The sequence below is a fragment of the Sus scrofa genome, chromosome 3 (assembly GCF_000003025.6).
Source record: "Sus scrofa isolate TJ Tabasco breed Duroc chromosome 3, Sscrofa11.1, whole genome shotgun sequence".
Lineage (NCBI taxonomy): Eukaryota > Metazoa > Chordata > Mammalia > Artiodactyla > Suidae > Sus > Sus scrofa.
The window spans coordinates 125,925,206-125,950,873 of NC_010445.4; the positions used below are offsets into that span (position 1 = coordinate 125,925,206).

The 25,668-nt window shown below is 48.9% G+C and overlaps 1 protein-coding gene across 1 annotated transcript in view; it reads left to right on the forward strand.

Annotated features, from left to right (window-relative positions):
* Positions 1-25,668, forward strand: part of NOL10 (nucleolar protein 10) — a 95,205-nt gene that overhangs the window by 63,784 nt on the left and 5,753 nt on the right. The window contains exons 14-19 of the mRNA XM_021087848.1: positions 4,491-4,617; positions 8,505-8,584; positions 8,773-8,871; positions 10,245-10,334; positions 17,838-18,011; positions 18,265-18,512. Of these exons, the coding sequence (XP_020943507.1) occupies positions 4,491-4,617; positions 8,505-8,584; positions 8,773-8,871; positions 10,245-10,334; positions 17,838-18,011; positions 18,265-18,512 (818 nt within the window). The remainder of the gene's footprint in view (positions 1-4,490; positions 4,618-8,504; positions 8,585-8,772; positions 8,872-10,244; positions 10,335-17,837; positions 18,012-18,264; positions 18,513-25,668) is intronic.

The following is a 25,668-nucleotide window of genomic DNA, read 5'->3' on the forward strand; positions in this document are numbered from 1 at the left end:
TTTTGTTTTTTTTAATCTTTTTTTTATGCCTGGAACCCTCAGCACATGGAGTTTCCAAGCTAGGGGTCAAATCCAAGCTGTAGCCGCCCGGCCTACACCACAGCCACAGCAGCGCAGGATCCGAGCCAGGTCTGCAACCTGCACTGACAGCTCACAGCAACGCCAGATCCTTAACCCGATGAGCAAGGCCAGGGATTGAACCTGCATCCTCAGGGGTGCTAGTCATATTTGTTTCCGCTGAGCCACACGGGAACTCCAGAATTGCGAGTTTTTAAATTAAGCGTGTGTATGATCAGCATCTTCCAGGTAGACTGTAATCACAGAGCGCTGAGCTTGGGTACGTGGCGTGTATTTTCCTGTACTTTAAAAAGTGACTCTTGTGCCCAGACGGATTGGAGCAAGCAGATACAAGGCCTTCCCCTGGCACACTCGTAAAGATTCCTTCCTATTTTCCAGGACAGTGTATTTCTATTTAGATTAGCTGATAGGGTTGTCTTTAAAGTTGCTAAGGGACCCATGGTATCCCTTACAGAGATGGATCTGTTTCTGCTTCTCTACTTTTACCAGTGACTTTAGGAAATTCTTCCTTTTTTTTTTTTGGAAATTCTTATAAGGAAAAAGTGGAAGGACATCAACAGGTATTAGAAGTTTAAAATAGAAGGGTGTTCACCAAGTCCTGAAAAAAACTTTTAGGGTGCATAAAAATGTAGATGATCAAGGAGTAGTCAGGTTGGACTGCAGTGTAGACTACAGCAAAATAATGACAGGACAGAAAACCTGGAAACTTTCGATGTAGCAGTGCTATTAAACACCAGTTATTTAAAAGGATATTTTGGGGCGTTCCTGTCGTAACTTAGCGGAAACGAATCTGACTGGTATCCACGAGGATGCAGGCTCAGTCCCCGGCCTCGCTTAGTGGATTAAGGATCCAGTGTTGCTCTGAGCTGTGGTGTAGGTGACAGATGCAGCTCGGATCTGGCATTGCTGTGGTTGTGATGTAGGCCAGTGATTGCAGCTCAGATTCAACCCCTAGCCTGGGAACCTCCATGTGCTAAGGGTGCAGCCCTAAAAAGACAAATAAAGAAAGAAAGAAAGAAAGAAAAATGAGATGTTTTAAGTTGTGAAGCCTGAAATTTAGGAATAAATAAATCTGTTTTTAAAGTATTGGTTGAAGGATCAGTATGTTTTATGAATAAAGATAGCAAGGGACTTCTACACCTTAATTAATATTGTGGTCGTGGTGGGTACTTGAGAGCTGCGCGTGTGGTTAAGCCAGCCACCGTGTTTGCAGTTTAATGGTAGACTTTGAAGAAAGCTCTAATGTGGATAAAAGCCACAGTTACGACAAGTTAAATCAGTGATTTCAGCTCTGTTATGGTTATTCCGATGTTTTTTCTCTGAATAGGAAGTGGGGGAATGTGATTAATAAAATCAACCCATTAGATTTGATTTTGTTTTTGATGGAAATGTTTCCTTCGGTAAAAGTTAATGGCCGTTAATTTGATCGCTGAGATTATTTACCATCACCCGACCTATCCCTGGAGAGGCAACTGAAAACAGTTCCATTAGATTCCAGATAACTAATCAAAAGGGTCTCGTGGAGCCTTGTGAAAAAGACTGGGGAAAAGTAAGTTCAGATCTGGTCTGACCTTTTGGTGTCCCTCCCTCCCAGCCCCAGGAGGAGTTAGTAAACCCAGTGTTATCTCCTCACTGTCTCTGAAGACCAGGCTTATGACCAGGTTAAGGTTTAAAGGTGAAGCCACTCTGGTAACCTGCCCCCTTGCATAGGAGGCAAAATAGATCTGACTTTTACCAAAACATGTTCGTATATCCAGTAGTTTTATGGTGACATATTTGAGTATTTTAATCTGAATAAAGACAGTTTAAAAAATACTTTGGCCAAACAGAACCCTTTAAGTCTTAATACCTTGGGCAGTGACATTTGTGAATGCATTTGTATGTGGATTATGTATGAATTGATTTATTGATGAATTTATTTATCCAACGCCTGTTACTTGGCAGGCAGTGTTGTAGGGTCTGGAAATGTGATGAAGTTTAAGCCCGCCGGCTCCCCCACCCCCTGGCCAAGAGAACAGTATCTTCAATCGTATGTTTTAGAAAAGTGCTAATAGCATACTTTCTTCCCGTTTAGAAGAGAAGGTTGTCGTCCTAGGTCCCACACCAGTGCATGGTAGAGCTTTGCTTTTGCGGGTTTGTGGCTGATGGGGACCAGATACCCTCGTGGTTGCAGGTGCTTAAGCTCTCACTCTCAGAAGGGGTGCCGTAGTTTTTCTGGCTTTCTCATATGTTCGTTCCAGCTTGGAATCCTTTCAAATATACTTATCTAGTGTCCCAGCCCGGCCTGTTTCATGCTGCCCTTACCCGTCTTCCCTGTGGACTCAGTACAAGTTCCGTTCACTGCTTTAAATAGCCAAGTGTGTGTGTGCATGTGTGTGCACACCCGTGCATGTGCCATCTGCACCAGCTCTGCTTTTAACTCCTTCGAGGAGAAGAGCATGGTAGGGGACTTTGGTTTAGCACAGGGCTTTTTATGTAATCGTGGCAGTTTTTTTGGTTTGTTTTTGGTTTTTTTTTGAGCTGCACCTGCGGCATGTGGAAGAGTCCAGGCTAGGGGTTGAATGAATTGGAGCTGCAGCTGCCGGCCTACACCACAGCCACAGCCACGCCAGATCTGAGACTGCGTCTGTGACCTACACCACAGCTCACGGCAGTGCCAGATCCTTAACCCACTGAGCAAGGCCAGGGATCGAACCCATGACCTCATGGATCCTAGTTGGGTTCGTTACTGCTGAGCCACAACAGGAACTCCTGTAGTAGCGTTTAGCATCAGTATTTGTCAACCTCGTTACTGTCCTAAAATTGCTTAAAATCACAGTAGTTTCTTTTCTTTTTTCGCCCCCCCCCTTTTTTTTTTTTGCTTTTTAGGGCCACACCTGAGGCATAGAGAAGCTCCCAGGCTAGGGGTCCAATCGGAGCTACAGCTGCTGGCCTACACCACAGCCGCAGGGGATCTGAGCTGCGTCTGTGACCTACACCACGGCTCATGGCAGCACCGGGTCCCTAACCCACTGAGCGAGGCCAGGGATTGAAGCTCCTCCTCATGGATCGTAGTTGGGTTCATTAACTGCTGAGCCACAGAGGGAACTCCCACAGTAGTTTCTTTAAAGTGATTTACACTTGAATTTTTTTTAAATGCCTTGCATTTCTTGAAGGTTTGTCTCTTATGGTTATAGTCAAACCACTTAGTGTCTTGAAATCTTTACTTCAGTTTTTAAAAATTGTGTATAGGTTATGCTAATAAGAAACTTCTCGATGGCACTGTTCAGTGCTCACCCGGAGTTGTTTCTCATGTTCCTGAGTCCCATCGCCTTTGGCGGGAGTGTGGGATCGCCCTCTTTGATCAGGCGGAAGAATAGAACTAAAGTGGCAGGGCCTATCTGACAGCTGCTCCTTTTCTTTTTTAGTGATGAGGAGGATGTTAGGGGCCATTCTCTTTGTTATACCTCTCTTCCTCCTTCCTTCCCTTCTCCCAAAAGTTTAAGCGAGATTTAATGACTTCCATTATGTTTGGGGGGTTTTTTCCTGTGTAGCTGATTACTATCAAAACACAGGGGCAGGTAGTCATGGAAGTTCCATTTCGTCAGCGCCCCATGGTCTCTTCTGAAAGCGCCACCAGGAGAGGGCGAGTCGGTGGCATGGCTTCCCGCTGAGCGTGGCTTCCTTTGGGAAAAGCGTTGACCTCGGTGGGTGAGGCATCTGTTGGGAAAGATTTGTATCAAGGCAAAAAAGTCAAAAGCAATCACAGTATTTTATGGCAGTAATTGGGTTACAAATGGAAGTAGGCATAGTTTACCGTTTGGTTATTAATTCTGTTCGGTCCTTTGTTCCTCAGCATTTTATAGGGGGGCTAATCGTGGATCCTGGCAACCCATTTTAGGTTCAATCTGAAGAATTCTGTGTACAGAATTTTAAGGTTTAATGACTTAAACAAGCTAGACCATATAAGGTGGAATGTAATTATCAAGTAATTAGTTGAAAACCCTTAAAGGTAATTCTCATTTTAGACGTTTGTTTGTCATGAGTGGAGAGCTTAACAAGCCTGGTTGGTGTGACAAGCGCGCTTTTGTGGGTTCGAGTGCTGTTCTGAGTGAAAGAGGTGGTGGGGTTCTGGGTGGATGTCATTGTTAGCACCGGAGTTATTCGTTGTTATTTCGTAGTTCCCCGTAGGAATATTCATCAGTATTGTATCCAGACTGAGATTTTCCCCTTATGAGCCTAAGTCCTTCCTACGTTGTTTATTCTCTTCTGTTATAGACTCGATTAGGCATTATTGCAGTTGGGTTTTTTTAAGTACTTTTGATAGAATCAAGGATTAAAAACCGTGTGGAAGGAAAGGTGGCTGTGAAATCCCTAACTCTTAGTCGAGGTGGTGAGCTGTGCACTTGCTCACGTCTTATCAACGCCGGCAGGTTCTGGGTCCTGCTCCCAGATGGTGCTCCTTCTTAGACAACTTGACGGAAGAATTAGAAGAGAATCCAGAAAGCACGGTTTATGATGACTACAAATTTGTCACCAAGAAAGACCTTGAAAATTTAGGTAAGAAAACATAATGGTGATGAAACGTTTATACAGTTCTCTCGACTCGGTTTGGTTTTTGTTTGTTTGGGAGTTTTGAACGTTGCAGGTGATGGGGGGGGGGTCGCATTTACCTGCTGCTCCAGGTCTTCTCCCTCTGACAAACCGGACGCTACACATTGTGTGTATAATGTCTGCTTAGAAAAGGATTCCGACAAATTCAGCCCACTGAAGCTGCTTTTACTCTCACATGAGGAAGAATTTTTTAGCCCACTCCCGTGTAGGAGAAAGATCAGTCAAGGATGCTCTTTCAAGCACTGTTTGAATGTGATAAGGTCTTGAGAAATCTCAGAGGCTGCACCTAAGAGATTTTTGGCTCCCCTTGTAGGTTTGCTTATAATAGACCTCATCCAAAACTTAGAACCCACAGATTGAACCCTCAAATATGTAGAACCTTAACAGTTAACTTAGGTTTAAAGAACACAAACCAAGAAATGCTTCGTAATAATGGCCAACCCTTAGGGCTTCCATGCAACAGGCAGTGTTCTGAATGTCTTCCGTGCAGCTCCTTACTCCTCACAGCGGTGGAGTGGATACTGTTTTTTTTTTTTGGTCTTTTTCTAGGGCTGCATCCACGGCATATGGAGGGTCCCAGGCTAGGGGTCTAATTGGAGCTGAAGCCGCCAGCCTACACCACAGGCACAGCAAGGCCAGATCCAAGCCACATCTGCAACCTACACCACAGCTCCCGGCAACACCGGATCCTTAACCCACTGAGCCAGGCCAGGGATCGAACCCGAAATCTCATGGTTCCTGGTCGGATTCGTTGACCACTGAGCCACGGCGGGAACTCCAGTGGATACTATCATGACTTCACTTTATAGGTCAAGAAACAGGCGCAGAAAGATGAGCTTACCAAAGGCTTCCGTAGCAGTAACTGTGAGGGTTCGAATTAAACCCAGTGTCTGTGCCCTTCCTCTCAGCCCTCCTGAGCCTCCGATGAACTTAGCGTCTTAGGTGACCAGCACTGGTTTGAGGATAATGAGAGTAGATTTTGCTGGTCTTGGTCTGTGGTTGGGAAGAGGCTCCATAGCAAATGGTTGAAAACGGGAAAACTTAGATGGTGCTGCGTTCTCTGCAAGTCTGGGCAACACAGTTGACTTTAGAACAAATAGATGTTCAGCAGTAGTTGACTGTTAAAAGAAGATAGCCGCATGCAACAAATAGATTAATACGGAGGTTATGGAACTTTATTTTTAACCTGTGTCTTAGAGCACAGTTAATCCAGACAGAATTATTTTCTATCAGCTACCACAAAGTCTTTCTTTAAATTTTAATGTGTTTTTGTAAAAAGAATTGCATTCAGTCTTGAAAAAATGACTTATAAATGAAATACGACTTCCTAGTGATGTGCCTTCTTAAATATCCCCAATGTAATTTTTACATTTTGCTTGTGTCACACTTTCCTACATTCTTAAATTGGAGAATAAGAAAGATGTCACTGCAATTTTGTGAATTTTAAAAAACTGCGTTTAGTGTATTTTGAGTCTCTTCGCTGTGTTAGGTGAGGAAGGCAGTTATAAAGGTTTACATATGTTTTGTTAAACTTCATTCGTATTGCCTATTTTTTAAACTATGAGCTTAGACGTAATACTTAATAAAATAAGTTATACTAGAAATCGTTTTCATGGAAATTATGAACATATTTTAATATTAAATGAGCCATTGGTTATCATTTTCAGCAGACTTTACCATCATACGCAAAACCTTTTAAATAATATATGTTAACAATAAGGCCGTGTAACGACCTTCCCTTATTTCTTAGGATTATGACATTGAAGGCGTGCTTGTTGGGACTTTTCCCGGCTGTGGCCTTTAGCGGGTCCTGTAGCTTGTGTTTTTCCCCAGACGTGTCTCGTGGAAGACTCTACTTCTGGAAGACGTGCTGGCTGGGCGGCATAGTGGCTGAGGTCACGGCCCTTAGAGGTCGACTGCCATGGGTTCCCTTCCCACCTCCACCACTTAGCATCTCTGTGACGTGGCCCGTTCACCTAACCCCATGATGCCTTGGTTTCCTTGTCGCTACGGCAGTAATAGTGGTACCTACCCACAGGGTTGCTTGGAGGATGAATCAAGTAATGCCTGAAGAGTACTCAGCGCAGTATCTAAACACTGCTGTTAAGACACTTGTGGCAGATAGGTTTAAGGGCTGGGTTCAGCCAAGTTAAGTCCGTTGCTTTATTGCACTGAGCCTTTAAGGCACCTCTTTGAGCCTTTACTGTCGTCATTCACTCTAAATCTCCAGGAGGGGGAGGCAAGTGTGAAACATTTACGCGATCATAGAGCCTCCTCTTCCTCAGAGAGCTCTTGGGACCAGTGTTCTGTGGAGCTAATGATGAGACAAGCTGCTGCTGTCAGATTCCCTGTTTAGAATTGTTTTAATATGGAAAGCTTTCTGCTGGCTTTTATTTAGGACCTGACTTGGAATGGGAATAATATAAACTTAATAGAGGATACAAAGGTTATAAAGACACATGTGCATGTAGGCACCTAAATACAAATTGTTGTGCCTGTGGACATTTCATTGAAGTTCAGCTACTGCCAGCCCCCTCTCCCTCTTAAGTTTCCACTGCACATATTCAAACCCTGCAGTTTTATTAACCTAATGCATTCTAGGAAAGTATTTTTCCGACCAAATCTTATAATTACTTTATGAGATTATCCTAAATTTAATTTTGCCTTTTATGTTGTTCTCTAATGCATACTCTTTCGTAGATCTTTGTGACTTTTGCCTCGTGTGTGATTTTTGCATCTGGAATTATATTCATTTCTAAAATGTGGAAATCAGAGTAATATTTTCCTTGCAAACATAGTCACCTAGAAGTAGACCAACTGAAGCTGCTGTTCATAGGAGACTGTCGCAGGTGGTGTGATTTTGGAGACAGATAAATGTGTGGAATGAATAAATAGTGTATATGGCGCAGGTGGAGCCTCCTTCTGTGACCACCAGCACCGTTAATTCTAAATGAAGTCGACCCAACTCCAGGGAAGGTATTGTTTAAAGCAGGCTTCCCAAACACTGATGGGCAGCGACCTTGTCATTCATCCATGATGGAGTAGGTGTGTATATAATATATATGTTGGTGTACATTCGCCAGCTGTTCTTTTTTGGGGGAAAAACCATGCCCTTTATTGTTGTGACAGTATCCTTCGTTTTCGGAAACTATGGGCGATACCGGTGGTGCCTCCCCACCCCTCCTACTTGGCAGTAAAAAGTTGACCACCCAGTTTTGAGCTTAGTGTGGTTTTTAAAATTGAACTGGTTCATGGAATCCAAGAGTCCGAAAACCCCTAGTGTAGGCGCCGTCCCTTCCCAGTCTGTCGTAGTTCTTAAAACCTTTCCATCATTCTTATGCTTAGCATGACATTAAAAATACGTAAGGATATTGCTGAAGTAGATTAAAACTTTCTTCACAGTTATTAAAGAAGAGTAGTAATTCTGGAGTTCCCATCGTGGCTCAGTGGTTAACGAATCTGACTGGGAACCATGAGGTTGTGGGTTCGATCCCTGGCCTTGCTTAGTAAGTTAAGGATCTGGCATTGCCGTGAGCTGTGGTGTAGGTCACAGACACGGCTTGGATCCTATGTTGCTGTGGCTGTGGTGTAGACCGGTGGCGACACCTCTTATTAGACCCCTAGCCTGGGAACCTCCCTATGCCGCAGGAGCGGACCTAGAAAAAAAGGCAAAAAGACCAAAAAAAAAAAAAAAAAAAAAAAAGAAGAGTAATTCTAATCCTTAAATTTTTACTCAAAAGTAAAATTATAATCGAATCATTGTCCATGAAAACCAGTTGCATTTTAATCAAGATTTCACAGGGACCTGCTCCCTTCTGGTTACCTTTCCACAGGGCTCACGCATCTCATTGGGTCACCGTTTCTCCGCGCATACATGCATGGATTTTTCATGGACATAAGACTCTATCACAAGGTAAACACAGTTTATTTTTGGTGACTGATGAGCACTCTGTAGCCCCTTCTTCTCTACTTACCTGCATTTTTAGAAAACACTCTCAAGATGTGTAAGCCATCTGTTCTTTGGCGTTATCAGTCCAGGTGTGTGTGAAATGTGCTGCTCGGTGCAGTTGTCTTATTTCTAATTGTTTTCACTTTGAAAAGGTGAAGTTGATGGTAAATCCATTTGCTTATGAAGAATATAGGAAAGATAAGATCCGGCAGAAGATAGAAGAAACACGAGCCCAGAGAGTCCAGTTAAAGGTAAAATGCTCGTCCCTGGAGGCCCTCGAGACGGGCTCCTCGGTTTCGCTTCGTCTGCGAGTCGGAGAAGCGCGCCATCCATGTCTTTGTGTTTCCTTCCTTAGTTTACTCGTGTTCCTGGTGTAGCTTGTTGGTCAGGAGGGTGGATAGTCTTGGCAGCTTTATCATCATGGGCTCGGTGGTGAAGGTATTGTGGCTATAAAGCTAGGGGAACTGATACTGGCAGCCCTAGCGAGAAAGTCTGATTCTGTTTTCTAGTGGGTATTTAGATTCAGAGTGTTGGGGCTTTGCAAATCCCTGTTTCTTACTGACACCCGGCAGTGTCTTCGGCTAGCTGCTTGGGTCCTGGAAAATGATCCTTAGACCATCAGGGTCAAGACAGGAATCAGGCCACACTAGTTCTATTAATAGAGAGGTGGGGTTTTTTTGCGGCATTTGGAGGTTCCCAGGCTAGGGGTCGAATCGGAGCTGTAGCCACTGGCCTGCACCACAGCCACAACAACACAGGATCTGAGCCTCCTCTGGGACCTACACCACAGCTCACAGCAACGCCAGATCCTTAGCCCACTGAGTGAGGCCAGGGATCGAAGCCGCATCCTTGTGGATGCTAGTCGGGTTGGTTAACTGCTGAGCCACGATGGGAACTCCTCCTAATAGAATTTGACGTGAAGAATTGTCACTCTGGTAGCAGAGAACCGAAACGGCAAGAACACTAAGGTGCCGCTAAGAGGCGGCGGCTGCAGGAAGCAGCTAGCATTCCAGGGCTGGGCCTCGGGCAAGAGACGGGCCCGGGGCTGGGGCCCAGACCGCTGAGGAGGGTCCTTGAGGCCGAAGGAGGCCGTTCCTGGGAGGGTGGGGGCACCGCAGACTGGACTCCTTCACTCTGCTGGAGCCACCTGTTGCTGCCAGGGCAGGAGACTGTGACCCGTGACACCCGCCCAGCAGCAAGGAGACCAGAAGGGTAGACTCCGTCTCCTGCTGCCTCCAGTCTAGGTCAGGGTGAACCACCAGTGGTCGAGTCCTTTGTAACTGAATGTTGTCTAAAACACGTGCGCACAGTTTCCATACAAAAGGCTAGTGTCAGCTTTCTCCCTTTCTCCAGATTAAGGGGGTTTTCTGGGTTATTGTTTTGGCCACGCCCAAAGCATGCAGAAGTTCCCAGACCAGGGATCACACCTGAGCCGCAGCAGTGACAACACTGGACCCCAACCACAAGGCCACCAGGGAACTCCTTGTTAAGTTTTTAAGGCAATGAATGCGTCCGTATTAGCCAGGCAGGTAGGACACAGAGCACTTTTGTCCCCGCTCTTTGCTTTAACCTTTAAAGCTAAAATGTCGGTATTTCAGTACGGTTTCTTTTTCCCCTCTGCTAGAAATTGCCAAAAGTTAACAAAGAGCTGGCACTTAAATTAATTGAAGAAGAGGAGGAGAAGCAAAAATCTACATGGAAAAAGAAAGCTAAGGTAAGGTTTTATAAGGCCGGGAAAATAGTAATAAAATTGTTTTTCCATTTCCTTGCTAGTAACTTGTCTTTTTACTTTAAAAATGCATTTAGTTTTCTTCTTTTCCCTGCTTGTAAGGTAGTATATGCTCAATATAAGAAGCTTGCAAAATAGGAAAGAATATAACAAAGTCACCCATATAATTCTATCTAAAGAAAGGCATCATTAATTAATATTTTAGTGAATTTCCTTCCTGTCTTAGTTCTCTTAAAATTGTGAACTATAATTACAGGATACTCTTGTATAAATAAGATGTTTATCCTGGTTCTATAAAGTAACACACATGGCTTCCCATTTTATTAAAAATTCTTTGTGAATAGTTTTCTTCTCACTTGTGGATGTATTTTAAATGATGCTTTTCTGTCCAGTGTTTAGGTTGTTTATGTATTTATTGTTTATACTTCCTAGGTTGGTTAGAGCTTCAGAAGTAACCCGCTTTCATTTAGACATGGCGTTACTGGGAGCATGTGCTCTGAGGAATAACTGCCGTCTGCCTTCTCTTACTGATGTGAAAATTGACAGAGAGTGGTCGTAGACAAAGGGTTACTGTGTCATTTAGCTGATGTTGTCTGGACAGAAGGGGATTTTTGAATTTCCCCCGTGTGGGCTTCCTCCATCCTCCTCGGTGCTGTCCTCTCCTCTGCTGAGATCAGACGGGCGGTGACCCAGCGGGCTGGTCTCTGGAATGAGCCGGGAAGACCTGCTCTCTCCCGAGAGCCCGCAGGACCCGCCTGGGTGGACGGCCGAACTGGGACCCGGCCGGCTGTCTGGAGCTCTCAGGAGGAGTCTGCTGGCTCTGTTCTCTCTCTCTCTCTCTCGTTTTGTTTGTTTTAGGGCCACCCCCGAGGCATATGGGGGTTCCCAGGCCAGGGGTCGAATCAGAGCTGTAGCCGCCGGCCTCCACCACAGCCACAGCAACTCGGGATCCGAGCTGAGTCTGCGACCTACACCACAGCTCCCGGCAACGCCGGATCCTTAACCCACAGAGTGAGTCCAGGGATCAAACCCGCAACCTCATGGTCACTAGTCGGATTCGTTTCCGCTGCCCCCCAACGGCACCTCCGCGGGCTGTGACCACTCAGTGGGTTCACACTCACTGCTCCCTGTCGTCCTCTGCCTCCTTGTGTGTTCTGTTCTTTTAACGTATTTCAAGCTTAACTTTTAGAAACCCAAGTAAATAATTCATGGATACACAGATGGCCTTTATGTTTCCATTTGCACTGTGTGAATAATGCAGCAAGGTGGAAACAGTTCCTTAAACTTACATAATGTATGTATCTATGTGCTGAGGCGGAGCTCCTTCCCAGCTTCCTCGGGGTAGGAAGGGAAGGTGTGTGCCGTGAGGTGCCTCGGCTTTGTGCTCAGCGTATTCACACGGAGCCTCTCGCTGGCTCAGCCTGAGGACGATTAGGCAGGTGACCTTTCAGCTGTATCAAGTCCCTCTTCAAGACCGTGAAAGCCATCTTGGGCTTGACATGTCCTAAAGGCTCAGCAGGAAGGGAGAGGAGCAGTTTAGGCTGCAGATGTGTTCTTTTCTCTCTGTGTTTTATGCTTATGGGTCGTTACCCCACTTAATGTTAGAGAGAGTAGGACACTTCAGTTAAAATTGAATTTCGATACTTGGTGCGGCGTGGTCAACACAGCTCAGGAGCCTTTGTAAAAGCTCTCATGAGTATGAAGATGTGGCGAAAGCCCCCTTTTCTCACAGTGCCCCCTCGTTGCACGGACTTCGGTTAAGATCAGGTGCGACCAGAGAAGGTAGGGGACACAGGTGACCTACAGCTGTGGAGAGTCGAGCGCTGGTAAAAGCGACAACGGGAGCCAAAGCCATGCCGGGTGATCTGCAGTCAGTGGGCACATCACGGCTGTCTGTGCCTGTAAAGCAGCTGTAGTCAGAACGTGAATGGGGTCATCCTGTGACGAAGCGTCAGACTTGGTGCTGTTTCCACTGCAGTGCGGGCAGAGGAACCTGAGAAACCCGCATCTTCCATCACCCAGTGGTTTCCCTTCCGCTGTGGGAGCTGAAGTACCGTGCTTGTCGCCGTGTAAACTGTACAGTCCTGCTAGAAAGTGGGGTTTGTCAAATGGGCCCCTCCTTGGCTTCTTAGTGGCTTGCGGACCCAAGTCAGGCCCCATTATCAGAGATCAGTTTCTTTCCAGAAATCCTTCAATATAATCATTTGAAAACCTGAAAATGTTATCAGACAGTATGATTTGTTTCACAGTTTAATCTAATTAAAATGCCCCTACACATCATTCCTGAGTTAAGGACGGAATCCTTCATTATAGTTGTAAAGAACGCTTGAAAGAATTGTTAAATCCATCCGCAGTTCATTAGTCTTGTCTTTGAACTCAGCTCTTCAAACCCTCAGGAGCTTTAAAGCTCTCACGAGTTCTGCTTTGAAAGTCAGGGGGGTGCGGTTCTGGCTCTGCTCCGGTTCTGCTGAAACTCACGAGGCCGCTGGTGACACATGTTCCCAGATGTCGGTACCACCAATAGCGTAATTAAGATCTAACGAGGTGTTTACCGTTCGGTTGCTGTTGGATCTGCAGTGGCAGATGACCCACCACACGTCTAGAAGCACTGTCTGGACCTTACCCGAACTTAGAAATGTGGTGGTATTAATTCTAGCTAAGAATTAATCCATTTATTCTTTCAGCTAATATGCATTAGGCCCCCAGTATGAACAAGAAGCTTGAAGAGGCGTGGGGGCACTGATCCCTTTGATTTGTAAGGATGTGAGTTGTGGCAGAGCCGCCTTTCTTACAGGTGCCGTATCTCACCTGTTGGCCTTTTCTGCCACATTTTCACTGCTGCCTTAAGGCTTTGTATGAACGTTCTTCTCGCAGATCCTGCAGCCTCTTGGTCAGGTCCATGGCATCCGTGGCCTGGAGACCGTGGGACAGGTGTCCTCACAGCCTCAGAGATTGCTCCCTGCCCGTGACGGTTTATGTGTAGGGAATGACTCATCTCTCTGGGAAAAGATAAAATAGACACTCGGGGGGAGCAGATCACTTTCAACATCCAACATACTATTTTTTAAAGCTTTTAGTGCCAATTAGAAGTTCGTTCTTTCTTTCTTTTTTTATTACGCGTCTACACACAGAGGTTTTAGGGATTCTTCGGTTTGTTTGGTTTTTTGCTGCACCCATGGCATGTGGAAGTTCTAGGGCCAGGCATCGAATCCACCCCACACCGGTAAAGACAAAGCCAGATCCTTAGCCACTGGGCCACCAGGGAACTCCTTGAGTTTTAAAAACTAAATATTTCTCCAAGTTTATTCGGAATGTTGGCTATCCATCTGTCCTTCTCCCCCCCCAAATCCCCATTTTCACCTTTCTTGACACCTTTGCCTTTTTAGCTCTAATTTTGGTGTGAAACTCTGCGTCTCTCACTACTGCTTCTTGACTTTTACATGTCAGGCGTTGTCTGTGGATGACCTCAGGTAAGTCGATGTTCGGCGTTGACTGCGTCAGGACCTGCAAACGCTCTTCACGTCCGAGTCTCTGTCAGGCAGGTAATCTCCTGCACAGCCTTAGCCTTCTCTGGACTAGTCATTGACGTTTTGTGAGTTCTCCGTGGAGTTTTCCCTCGGTTCCTTGCCAGTTGTCTAAACCTCATCTCAAGATAACGGTGTGGAAATCAGGTATTGCGTGGCTTCTGCTTTTCTGGGGAAGTCTCTTGGACCTCCTTCTGCCCAGGTCGCTTCTGGAATGACCACCACTGACTCCTGCTTCTCCGCCAGCATCCTGGCGCGTCTCTCCACCTCCCGCAGGTGGGACGCAGAATTACAGGCACCTGCTCTTTTCTGAAGGAAAATTGTTTCCAGCCCGGACAGGCAGTCCGTGTGCAGACGAGGAAAGAGAGTCTCAAACACCAAAGTTCGCTCGTGCCTCTTTTCCTCAGGAAGTTCTCTAGGACTTTCTCCTCCAAAATAAGAGAGGAAGGCAAGGAAGAGGAAGAGCCTGAGGCGCGTCCGTCGCGGCTCGGCGCCGGGCGGGGGCCGCTGGGGACCGTCCTCCTTCCAGAGGCCACCTGGGAGGCCCTGCCATCCAGGGACTGAGGCTTCTTAGTGCTGGGAAATTTTCTCAACAAAAAACTTTTTTTAAGTAGTTTTTCCTGCTATGATCCACGGCGATTTGTTCAGACTGAAGAAGCCGAGGGGACGCTCTGAGGTGGACCCAGGCCCCAGCCGCCTCCACGTGCTGACCTGGCCCCGCTGTCGCCTGTGGAGGCCTCAGGTGGCAGTGGCCTTGCAGCCTTTCTCCTGGCTGGTCGGATGCTCCTGCGTCGAGGGTGACGGCCTGGCCGCCAGCTCTCCAAGGACTGAGAGCTGGCGTCAGGAGGGCCTGGGGGGTGGGCTGCGGCCCTGGTGCCAGGAGCGTCCTCGCCCCCCAGAGGCCCCCCGCTGCGGACGAAGGCGCTGGCCCTTCCTCTCTCGCTGCTGAACCTCACTGCTCATCTTTCCCTTCCTGGTCTCCTCGTCCCTCAGGGTTTGTGTCTTTTTAAAGGCCCCTCTCTGTTGTTTGAGCAGGGTTTTAGCAGCAATTGGAAGGAGGAGCTTCTGTACTCCGAAGGCTGCGTCGCCCTGGTTCCGTGATATCACAGCACTGCAGGAGGTAGCCTGTTTTAAATGACAAGCATCTCACGTAGGTCACTAGATGGGGACACAGTGTTGCTAATACGTAAGCAGCCTTCTCAGACCTCCGCATCCTCTACCTCTCGGAGGCGGGGCCGCGGCACAGGTTTAGTGGGTACCTGGGTATTTGCGGGCCAAGCGCTAGCCCGATGCTTGTCACCTGCAGCGGAACATGACTGACGGCATCGCAGCTGGCCTTTTTTTTTTTTTTTTTTCCTTAAATAGGAAAATAAGCAGTTAGACTGGGAAAAGTCTCTGGGGGAAATGGTTTCGTAGCTGGGTGAGAGGAGTTTTTCTTTTGTTTTTTCATCCAAGGCTCAGTTGTCTTTAAGCAGTGCAACTTATTTGTCACTTAATCACCTCCCCCTCGGGGTCCCCACCAGAGGGGCCGATCGTTACGCTGAGACGCTGTGATCACGCAGGGCCCGCAGGTTACATTAGGGTTCCGTCTGGGGGTCGCTCTTTCTGTGGTTTGGGGCGAGCGTGTCCCCTATCAGGACGTCGGCCCTCCCGTGGGAACCTCGGGTCTTTTCGGTGTTTCCACTCTGGACCTGTTCGACAGCGTCGTGCGGTTCGTCGAGTGCAGGCTTCTCAGATGAGCCCCTGCTGCTCAGTCACATGCGTGCGGGGCTCCTCCGTGGGCCATGGCTCGATACCCTGGCTCTTCTCGGAGCTCAGCAGGATCCGGGGTCGAGTGTACACAGTGCTCCGTCTCCTTAGCCACCGGAGGGCGTCTTCGTTTCTCGGAGCGAGATGTCTTGCCCGTATTTCTTAGGTCTCTTTTGCTGAGGGTCTCCAGTGATGGACCCTGACTCAGGGTGTGGCCAGCTTTCTAGTCACTTGAGCTGGACCCTTCAGAGAAATTTCTTACCCTCTTTTCCAGGCTACTGTCTCCTCCAGAGCGAGGGTTGCCAGTCCTCACGGAGAGGTGGATTTCACAGCCATCCTTTCCTAAAACCCCCTCCGGCCGCCATCGGCCTGTCTCTTTCCCGGGGTCCTCCCGAGGCCGCTTCGTCTTCATGACCTCGGTTCCTCCCGCCACAGCCGTCGTGCACCACGCCGCTGCCGACTCCCAAAGCCGCCTTCTCTTCTGTCCTCGAGGTTCTTGTCGCGCTCTCCTGCCTCTCCTCCTCCTCCTCTGCGTCCACCTCTTCCCTGGAGTTGCCCTTCCAGCAGAACGCAATCACCGTATTTAAAATCCTTTCGAGTCTTGCCTCACCCAAACTTGCTTTTTCGCATGTTGCCATTCTTCTTGCTATAGGGCTGCCCACCACTCCTCAGTGGGCTGGAAATGCTCTCGAATTTCTCTGTGGCCAGCCTCCTCCCCCACGCACACCCCCGTGAACCGTTCTGAGATGGCTCTTGCCGGAATTAACGTTTCGCCCCTCTGTTTCTAGTAGCTCTGTTTAGCATCCTTCATAAGGTGCGTAGAGGTTGGTTGGTTTGTTACTCATTAGGTTGTGAGTGAGTGCCTTAGGATCAAAAATTAAATCTCTGTTTCATCTTTGCACCTGAATCTGTCTTAGAAGTGATATTTAATCAGGGAAGACATCAGTAGATTTCAAATTATATATTCAATTGACAGCGCACTCTAAATGTTCTGGACATTCAGAATACTATCAACCAACTGTAATGGAAAAAACAGACCAAAAGAGAAAAAGAAGAATCATTTGTAAAAAAAAAAAAAAAGAAGCTAAAAACCCCACAAATATATGTTCAGTATCTCATAGAATTCTAGTAAGGGTTGGACAGATTTTCAGGGCATGTGTGTAATAAACAGCCCAGGCTCCGTGATGTCCCAGGTTTTACCAGCTTCGGTGTTTGTAGCCCTGTATCCAAGTACAGATGTCAGACTTCAGCTACTTACAGCCTTATTTACTCTGCAAATAGTACCGAACAGGCAGTGAAATCAGTCTGTTACGTAGCCGAGCCCGCCACCAGCAGGTTTGGTTTTCCAGCCTGTGTTCGTGCTGTTTACTTTGCAGTCCGCGGGAGGTAGGTTGACTTATCTGGGTTCCAAGCCTATGGCAGATAAGGAGCAATAGGAGAGCCCCGAGGGTATAAGATGACCCTCTCTTTAGTGAAGAGGAAAGTTTATAGTACATTCTAGAAAACTTCGTGTTCAGAAGTGGTACAGATGAAAAGGAGCTGAGTGCAGTCCTGAGCTATTCAGGTCGGGCTCAGGTGTCAGGTTTTTTGAGTCAAGTTTTTTGATGCCAAATCGGTATCCCTTGAGGACAGTGAAATGGCCGGGGGTGGGGGGGGGGAGCCGAGGCTGACCTGTAAGGGAAGGAAGTCTCCCTGACGTTCCCAGTAACTCCTCGGTGCCGTCGGTCAGCTCCCCGCCAGCTCCCCACCGCGTCAAAGCTCGGCGTGTGAGCGGTGTGTACCTCCTCGCCAGACGGCGAAATGTGGCGTGAAAGACTCACTGATCTTCATTCGGTGTAGTAGCTTTGCTTGAAAAGCCGTATTTCAGAAACATCTATTTCCTTGAAAAATGTTTCGCATCGAAAAGTGTTCATTGGTGAACGTCCTTTCAAATGTTTGAAGCATAAAGCCAGCTCAGAAGACTCCCTCTTGGCTCTTTCTGTGTAACAGCCAAGTGATACATATTTTCTGGGCAATAAATTAGTAGAATCTGTGGGTAAGAGATAAGCAATTAGCAGTTCTGGAAACGAGTCGTAAAACAGTGTCATGGGGATTTACTAAGTCCTGCCTTGTGCAGCTTGTTGATTTCGTGTTGGGTGAAATGTTTTGAAGCCACCTTTCTGGTCAGATTTTATGGTGGTGTTCATGTTCAATTTTGGCATCCTTCTTCTTTCAGAGCCTTCCTAACATTCTCACGGATGATCGATTTAAAGTGATGTTCGAGAACCCTGACTTCCAAGTTGATGAAGAGAGCGAAGAATTTCGGCTTCTGAATCCACTTGTTTCCAAAATCAGTGAAAAAAGGAAGAAGAAACTCAGACTCTTAGAGCAACAGGAACTTCCTGAAAAAGTAATGCACTCTCTTGGTCACATAGAACTTGCTCCCGTTTGTGGGCCGTAATGGTTTCTGTACGTTGCAAGAGGCGTCACGCAAACTCGAGCTGTCCTTGACCTTCAGCCTGGGCGTTTCTTCAGTTGCAGGCGCCTCTGATGCCCGCGCTGTCCCATGCCCCCAGGCGAGAGTGCTGCTAACAGAGAACCGGGGTGGGGGGGCAGTGCTGGGGGCTGGGGAAGGAGCTGCTGCTTACTCATTTCATTTGCAGGAAGAGGAGGAAGAGCCGGAAGGAAAACCAAGCGATGCGGAAAGCTCCGAGAGCTCAGATGATGAAAAAGACTGGGTGGCAGAGGTCAGGAAGCAGCGCCGGCTCCTGCAGCAGGAGGAAAAGCGGAAGCGGCAGGAGCAACGCAGGGAGGACCAGCAGACCGTCCTCAAACCCCAGTTTTACGAGATCAAAGCAGGCGAAGAATTCAGAAGCTTCCAAGATTCCGCCACAAAGCAGAAGCTGATGAAGTGAGTAGCGCTGCCCTGCTGCCCTCGGTGGTGGCTGGACAAGCTGCCAGCCTTGCCCTTCCTGGCTGGGCCCTTGCCCTCGAGGTGGCATTTTGATCTCTGGAGTGAATGTGAGGGAAGCGCCACAAGGCCTGAGGAAAAATCGACTGGTCTTTGTTGGGAGTATTTTTAACAACTTTTTGAGGTACAGTTTACATACAGTATGTTAAGGGTGTGGCCCCGTGAGTATTGGTAAATATATGCATTAGTGAGCTTTTTACTGCAAAAGCCACACTCCTAAATTATAGTGGCAATTAAAAGGTAACAACTTCTTGAATAAGCTATATTTTAAAATGAGAATTTCAGTTATGTTTACTCTTACCTTGGTTTACCTAATTATTAAAACGGTCACTTGGAGGAGTTCCCATTGTGGCTCAATAGGTTAAGAACCCAACTAGTATCCATGAGGCTTCAGGTTCGATCCCTGGCCTCGCTCAGTGGGTTGAGGGTCTGGTGTTGCCACAGGCTGTGGTGTAGGTCACAGATGCAGCTCCAATCCCACGTCACTGTGGCTGTGATGGAGGCCGGCAGCTGCAGCTCTGATTCACCTCTAGCCTGGGGACTTCCATATGCCACAGGAGCAGCCCTAAAGAGGAAATAAAAATAAAATGGTCCCTTGGAAAAGTTGCCAGAAATGGTAAGCCTTTTGTAGCAGAACGGAGAGGCCAGATTGATGTCCTAGAATAATTGAATACAGAGACAGAAAGTGGGGTGGTGGCTGCCAGGGGTCGAAGGGTGGGGGATGGGCATCACTGAATTAGGTTCGGAGAGTCACTTGGAATGATGAGAACGTCCTGGAAATGGACAGCGGTAGTGGTTGCACAACAGCGTGGATGTCCACCATTGAACTGTCCACTCTGAAAGAGTAAGCTTCAGGAGTTCCCGTGGTGGCTCAGTATCAAACCCAGCTAGTATCCATGGCGACATGGGTTCGATCCCTGGCCTTGATCACTAGGTTAGGGATCTGGCTTTGCCACGAGCTGTGGTGCAGGTCACAGACTCGGCCTGGATCCTGCATTGCTGTGGCTGTGGCGTAGGCAGGCAGCTATAACTCTGATTCAGCCCATAGCCTGGGAACCTCCATATGCTGCAGGTGCGACCCTAAAAAGACAAAATAAATAAATAAATAAATAAATTGAATAAAAAGGTAAGTTTTGTTGTAAATTAAAAAAAAAAAAACTTAAAGATAGTATTATTTGAACAGTTTCAGTTTTCAGGTGTCTAAGTTAGGAACTAGGTAGGCAGTTAAGCCCAAAATGTGTGTAAGCTCTAAGTCATGTGAGTCTCGGCTTTGAGAATTTCTGGGCCGAGGGTTGATTCGGAGGATTGGCTGTCAGAGGAGGTGATCTTGAAAGAAGAGCCGGGAGGGCTGGGGAGGAGCCAAGGGAGGGAGGAGGAGGAATGGCCAGGCGGCCAGGACGAGGTCAGGCTGGTCTGTACCTGGTGCTTTTCTAGCTCCTAGCTTCCCGTTCGAAAAATGTGGTTTTCCCAGAGGGAGGGAGGGGGAAGAGGCGGGGAGGGCGCCGAGGGACCGGCTGGAGTGTCTCTGGACGAGAGATCCACCTGTTCGTCTTTATCTCAGCGGTTTCTGGCACATATCTGGGAAGCTAGATGTTGTGTGAATCCTTCAGCTTAGCTCCAGGAGCGGCTAGACATTCTGGCTCTCACAAAGGAAGCAAAGAATCTATTAGGAGGCTTGATTTCTTTTGCAGAAATTTTCTTCACCAACCTCCCTTTTTAAAATAACAACTTTCTTGAAATTTAATTTGTATAACATACAGTTCACCTGCTTAAATTATAGAGGTCATTGGGTTTCAGTCGATTCCGAGTGGTCCAGCCCCCACCGCGATGAGCTTTAGAGCGCTTTCCCCGCCCCGCACCGAACGGCTCACCCCGCCGGTGTTCACGCCCAGCTCCCCGACCCTCCCCCAGGCGGCAGCCGCTAATCCAGGCTCCATCTCTAGCTTTGCCTCTTCTGACATTGCTTTTTGGGGGGGTGGGGGAGGAAGCAAGCAAAGTCTTTATTATAGGGAAGCCAATAGCCCCCAGGGCTGCTGGGAGCGGGGAGAAGAGCCCCTGCTGTCTCTTGTCCTGTGGGGGTTTCATCGCTTTCTTCTGACTGTTCGTATAAATGGAGTCGTACAAGAGTGGGCACTTCTCTCCCACTGCTCTTTCTTCCTCGGCGTGACAGTTTTAGTGTTCGTCCATGTGGAAGCACCTGTCGGTGCTGCATTTGTTTTTATTGCCCGGTCCTATTCCAGGGTATGGCCATGCCCCGCTTTATTTATCCACTTATCGGTTGATGGGTGGTTGTGTTGTTTCTGTTTTCTCGGCTGTTACATATAATGCTGCCATGAATATGTGTGTATGTGTTTGCGTGGACATGCGTTTCCATTTCCACGTGGGACCAGACTTGCCGGTGACATGGCAGCGTTACGTCTAAGCTTCTGAGAACCTGCTGACCGTGTTCCTGAAGAGGCTTCTTCCGTTTACAGTCCGGTCCGCGGTGTGCGCCGCCTCGCCTCCGTCTTCGTACCCCCGTCATCCCCCTCACACGCAGAGGGAGGACCGCCTGTTTCCAGGACTCTGACTCGGTGGAGCCAGTGTCTGCTAGATCGCCTGCTGTGTCTGTCTTGCGTTATTGACTTGACTGCCAGCTCCGGAATGGGGAGCTAGACCCGGCTGGGCCCTGGTTAAGTCCTTGTGAGGGTGAACCGTCCACGCCTTGGCCGCATGGCAGGCAACTCGGAGTTACCCTTTAATGATCTGCTGAAAAAGAACCCACTTACCTGAAACCCACTGGCCAGGAGAACCTGGGAGCAGATGGTTTTAGTGTAACCATGGTAACAGGAAGCCGTGATTTGGGGTCGGGGTGGGGGAGACATGTCTAAACGCACGGACGTTCTTGTTTTGCCCGTGGGTTGTAGTAGGATATTAATGTAAACACCAAAAGGGAGGAAAGTGTAGCATTTAGTGATAAATAAGTGGAGACCCTGCAATTAAACATTTTACTCAGTTAAACATCATTGAGTTAAACGATTTTTTTGAGAAGAGAAGCTGTGTAAGTGATAATACTTACACAAGCTTAAAAGAAAAATCCAGTTGCTTAAAATGATAAATAACCCTTTGGTATGAATAGCCTGCAGTGGGGTTGGCATTTTGGCACAAGCTGCTCATTGAATTCTAGTCTTGACTGGATCATTTTGGCAAATCCTGAACTTGCAATATTTGTAACATTATTTAATGAAGCATCCTGCCCTCACCCTTCAGAGAGCCGGAGTGACTCCTTATGCTTATTCTGCAAGTTACCACAAGGCAGTCAGGAACACGCAACATCAGAGTCGAATGTATTGTGTTTCCCACTGCACTTGGCCTTGCTCAGCTTTAAAGCCCTTTCTCTGAAGGGAAGAGAGAAGAGTGACGCTGCCAAGTCGGTGCTCTGCGTGAGTCCTCGTCTTCGCTTGGCAGCGTGACACGGCCGTAGACAAATAGCGTGTCTGTCCGCACATGTTTACGAGCCTGCAGGATGCTGCGCTCTCTGTGAGAGCATTCATCCACCTGTCAGCCTCTCCACCCACCCATTCATCAGTCAGACTTTCGTGGGCCACCTTGTGTGAACAAAGTCCTAGGCCCGGGGCGCGGAAAGGAAAGGCACGCTCCTGTGCCCGCACACCCCGTGCTGGCTGGTGCTCTCTGAGCTGCCCAGAGGCCCGGGGAAGGCGTACAGGTCCTTAGAGATTTAAGGACGTCTCCATCAGAGGTGACATTGACTCTGTCTCTCGAAAGAAACGACGAGCACTGAAAGCAGGGCAGGACGGGGGCACCTGGGCCGAGGAAGCAGGGCGCGCAGGGCACGCGGTGTGGACACCCAGGGGGACGACCTCCGTGCGGCCGGAGCAGCGGTCGATGGGCTGGAAGGTGTGTCGAGCCCTGACCCAGGCGCGAGCCAGCAAAGGGTTTTGAGCCAAGATTGACGTGATCAAGTCTGATCCAGTCCCTCCCCCCGGAGGTGTAAATGCTTACACGATAAAAGCAGTACATGTTGTAGAAAAATTAAAATATATAGGCGTAAAAAAGTCCCTATTTCCCAGAAACTCTTAGTGAAATACTGCAGTTTTCAAGAGAAAATGCACAGAGAAGCAGCACAGCCAGTTAGAGACCAGCTAACAGACGGTGCAGTGGCCCCGTGGGAAGTAGGGGCGCTGAACTGTGGGTGGGAAGGAGCAGACAGACTTAGAACCGAATTATTCCTGAGACTGTCTAAGAATAAGACATAGGCTGCAGCAGTGTTTGGGTATTAATTTAATATCACAGGAGTCGGGGTGATGTGGCAGTGTCCAGCCGTGCTCTGCTGAGATCAAGAACACAGAATGGAGAAGTGCAAGGCTCACCGCACCGAGCTGGGTATTCAGCCCATAGGTCTGTAGGAGGCAGGTGTCTTCCTGGTACCGTTCAGGGGACAGTGGAGACGTCGGAGGTGGCCAGCGGTACTGGATTAGGAGAGGGCAGCCTCGCTGTGGGAGTGAACCGAGGGACGGAAGAGTGAGGCGAGGCTAAGTGTGCAGCCCTTGGGGACAACAGAACGTCTGAGGAAAACCATGTACCTCTCCAAAAAGGCACACATTCAGGAAACAGAGGGATCACAAATCTACTGATAGCCTCGGGCTGAGAATTCTGATCCGGAGCACAGGTAGGGGAGGAGGTGGGCAGTAAATATGAGCAAGTGGTTGCCCAAAAGGTGGGCGGAAACCTGCAAAGAGCCGAGCACAGAGAAAACGTCCCCGAGCAGGACACGTGGCAGGTGTGGGATGGAGCAGGGAGGCCCCAGGGTGGAGGCCAGACAGAGGCCGCGGGGAGATTGGCTGGCTGGAGGCCGTTTCTCAGGCAGCCAGCCCGATGTCCGATGGCGGCTGATGGATGAAGGAGCAGGAGATGGGAAGATGCCGTCGGCTGGTAGCGTAGGTGGGTCTGTGGCCGTGAAAGGAAGGGATCGGGGCCCGTAACTTGACAGGAGAGCCTTTTCAGGCCTGAGAGCCGACTTGTTGGTAGGTAGGGGGATAAGCACCGACGGGGGAGAGGGAGGGACCCAGCCGAGGGGGAGCGGCCGAGAGCAGATGGGCCGGGGCACCAGGGACAGAGAGACTACAGCTCCAGAGACTCGGAGGCCGTCAGGGTGGCGGGAAAGATCGGGAAGCTCGCCGGCGGGGCCTCGGCGGGGCGTCTGGGCCCATCAGCCCCTTCTGTATCTGGGCCCCCGCGGGCGGCGGGGCGTGATGCCGTCTGTTCGTCCGTGGGCGCCCCCGGGGGAGGGGTCCTCCGCGCACCTTTCTCCGTTCCGGTAGCCGAGGGTCTCTCCTCTTCTGGGGCGATGAGTACGACCTGGCGGGGACGGGGGTCCGGCCCGGGTCGTGGAAGCCTGCTCCGAAACCCCTCCCCTGCGGGGTCCCCGAGATGCCGAGATTTGTGAGACAGCTGCTGCCTCTGAGGGCCTCGTCTTCCTCACCAGCGACTCTAGTGGCCCTTGGCGAGCTGCTTGTCACATCTGTAACCTTACCCGCCTGCAGTTAACTGGCTCAGGGCCAGTTGTACTGCTGAGCTACCGTTTCGCACTGATGGTGGGTGATAAGAACTGAAGAACCGAGGGGGTGCAGTCTTGCTTCAATACGAGCATTTTTGAAGTCTAACTTTGAAAGCAATTTCATCCAAAAACTTAGGCTTAAAAAAGAGCGCGTGCGCGCGCGAATCTTTGGTTACTCAAGTAGCGTGTGCTCCAGGAGCACAGCGGCCGCGCAGCCGCGGGGACACGGAGGAGCACCGGCCGCCCGCTCCTCCCCGCGGACCTCCGGGCGCCTCGTGGAAGCCAGCCCCTCCCGCGTGAGCGCACACTCACACACGCAGTTGTAGCTTTTCCGCCTTCGACACGAATGGATGGCGCGCATCACGCTGCGGACTCTCACGCTCTTCGCCAGACACATTTTGAAACGTCCTCTTTGTAAGCGCCTGAGGGTCCGCTTTACGCTGCATGCGGTTCTCATAAGATGAACGGGACCCAGTGTCTGATTTTGGGTGTTTAGGTTCTTTCCTCCCTTTTCGCAGTTATAAATATGTGCACATGTGCAGGAACTTGTTGAGATTTTTTACCTCGTGATGGAATTTGCTAGATCAAAAGGGGTGTAGGACCCCGTGGCCCTCTCGCCAGGGTGCCTGGCCTCCCACGCTCACAACAACAGTGGGTATTAGGGATCCTTCAGGATTTTAACTGAGCTGAAAGTTGAGAGAACAGATTTCATGGTTGCTTGAGTTTACGCCCGCTGAGATAGAGGCTTGGAAGCAGCGTGTGCAAACTGAAAGCACCCAAGTCGTTTTCCGTGACGGGGTGTGTAAATATGCCTGTGAATGTGCGTCGGCGTCGGGTATTTCAAACAAAGTTCTTGCAAGTTTTAAATGCTTGAAATTCACCACTTACCTCCGGATCCCGTGTCTCCATCCTCCTCGCCCTCGGTCGGCTGCAGACCGCAGTGGTGACCCCTGCTTCCCAAGGTGACTCCTCTCAGTGCCCATCTACCGAAGCCTCGGTGTTTGTCTGCCACTCCCCTCCCTCCTTTGCCTCCCAAAGTGATTTTTAAAATTGTTCATCTTGTGACAGTGGGATGTTTTTCTCCTTAAATGTCTTTTTCTTTCTTTCTTTCTGTCTTTTGTCTTTTTAGGGCCGCACCTGCAGCATATAGAGGTTTCCAGGCTAGGGGTCTAACCAGAGCTGTAGCCACCGGCCTACACCACAGTCACAGCCACGCCAGACCCGAGCCGTGTCTGCACCCTACACCACAGCTCACGGCAACGCCGGATCCTTTACCCACTGAGTGGGACCAGGGATCAAACCTGCGTCCTCATGGGTACTAGTCGGGTTCGTTAACCACTGAGGCCTGACAGGAACTCCTAAAAGCCTTCACATTACTGTCGATCACAAAGTAGCCAGAAGCCAGCTGTCCCACAGCCTGGACGGGCGGGGGTTGGGGGGCTGTCCCGGCGGAAGGCGGGAAGGACAGGCAGGGTGCGTTTTGGTCTTTGGTCTCCAGAGCCCCTTTTCAGGTGTCTGACCACGACTTCCCATCACCTG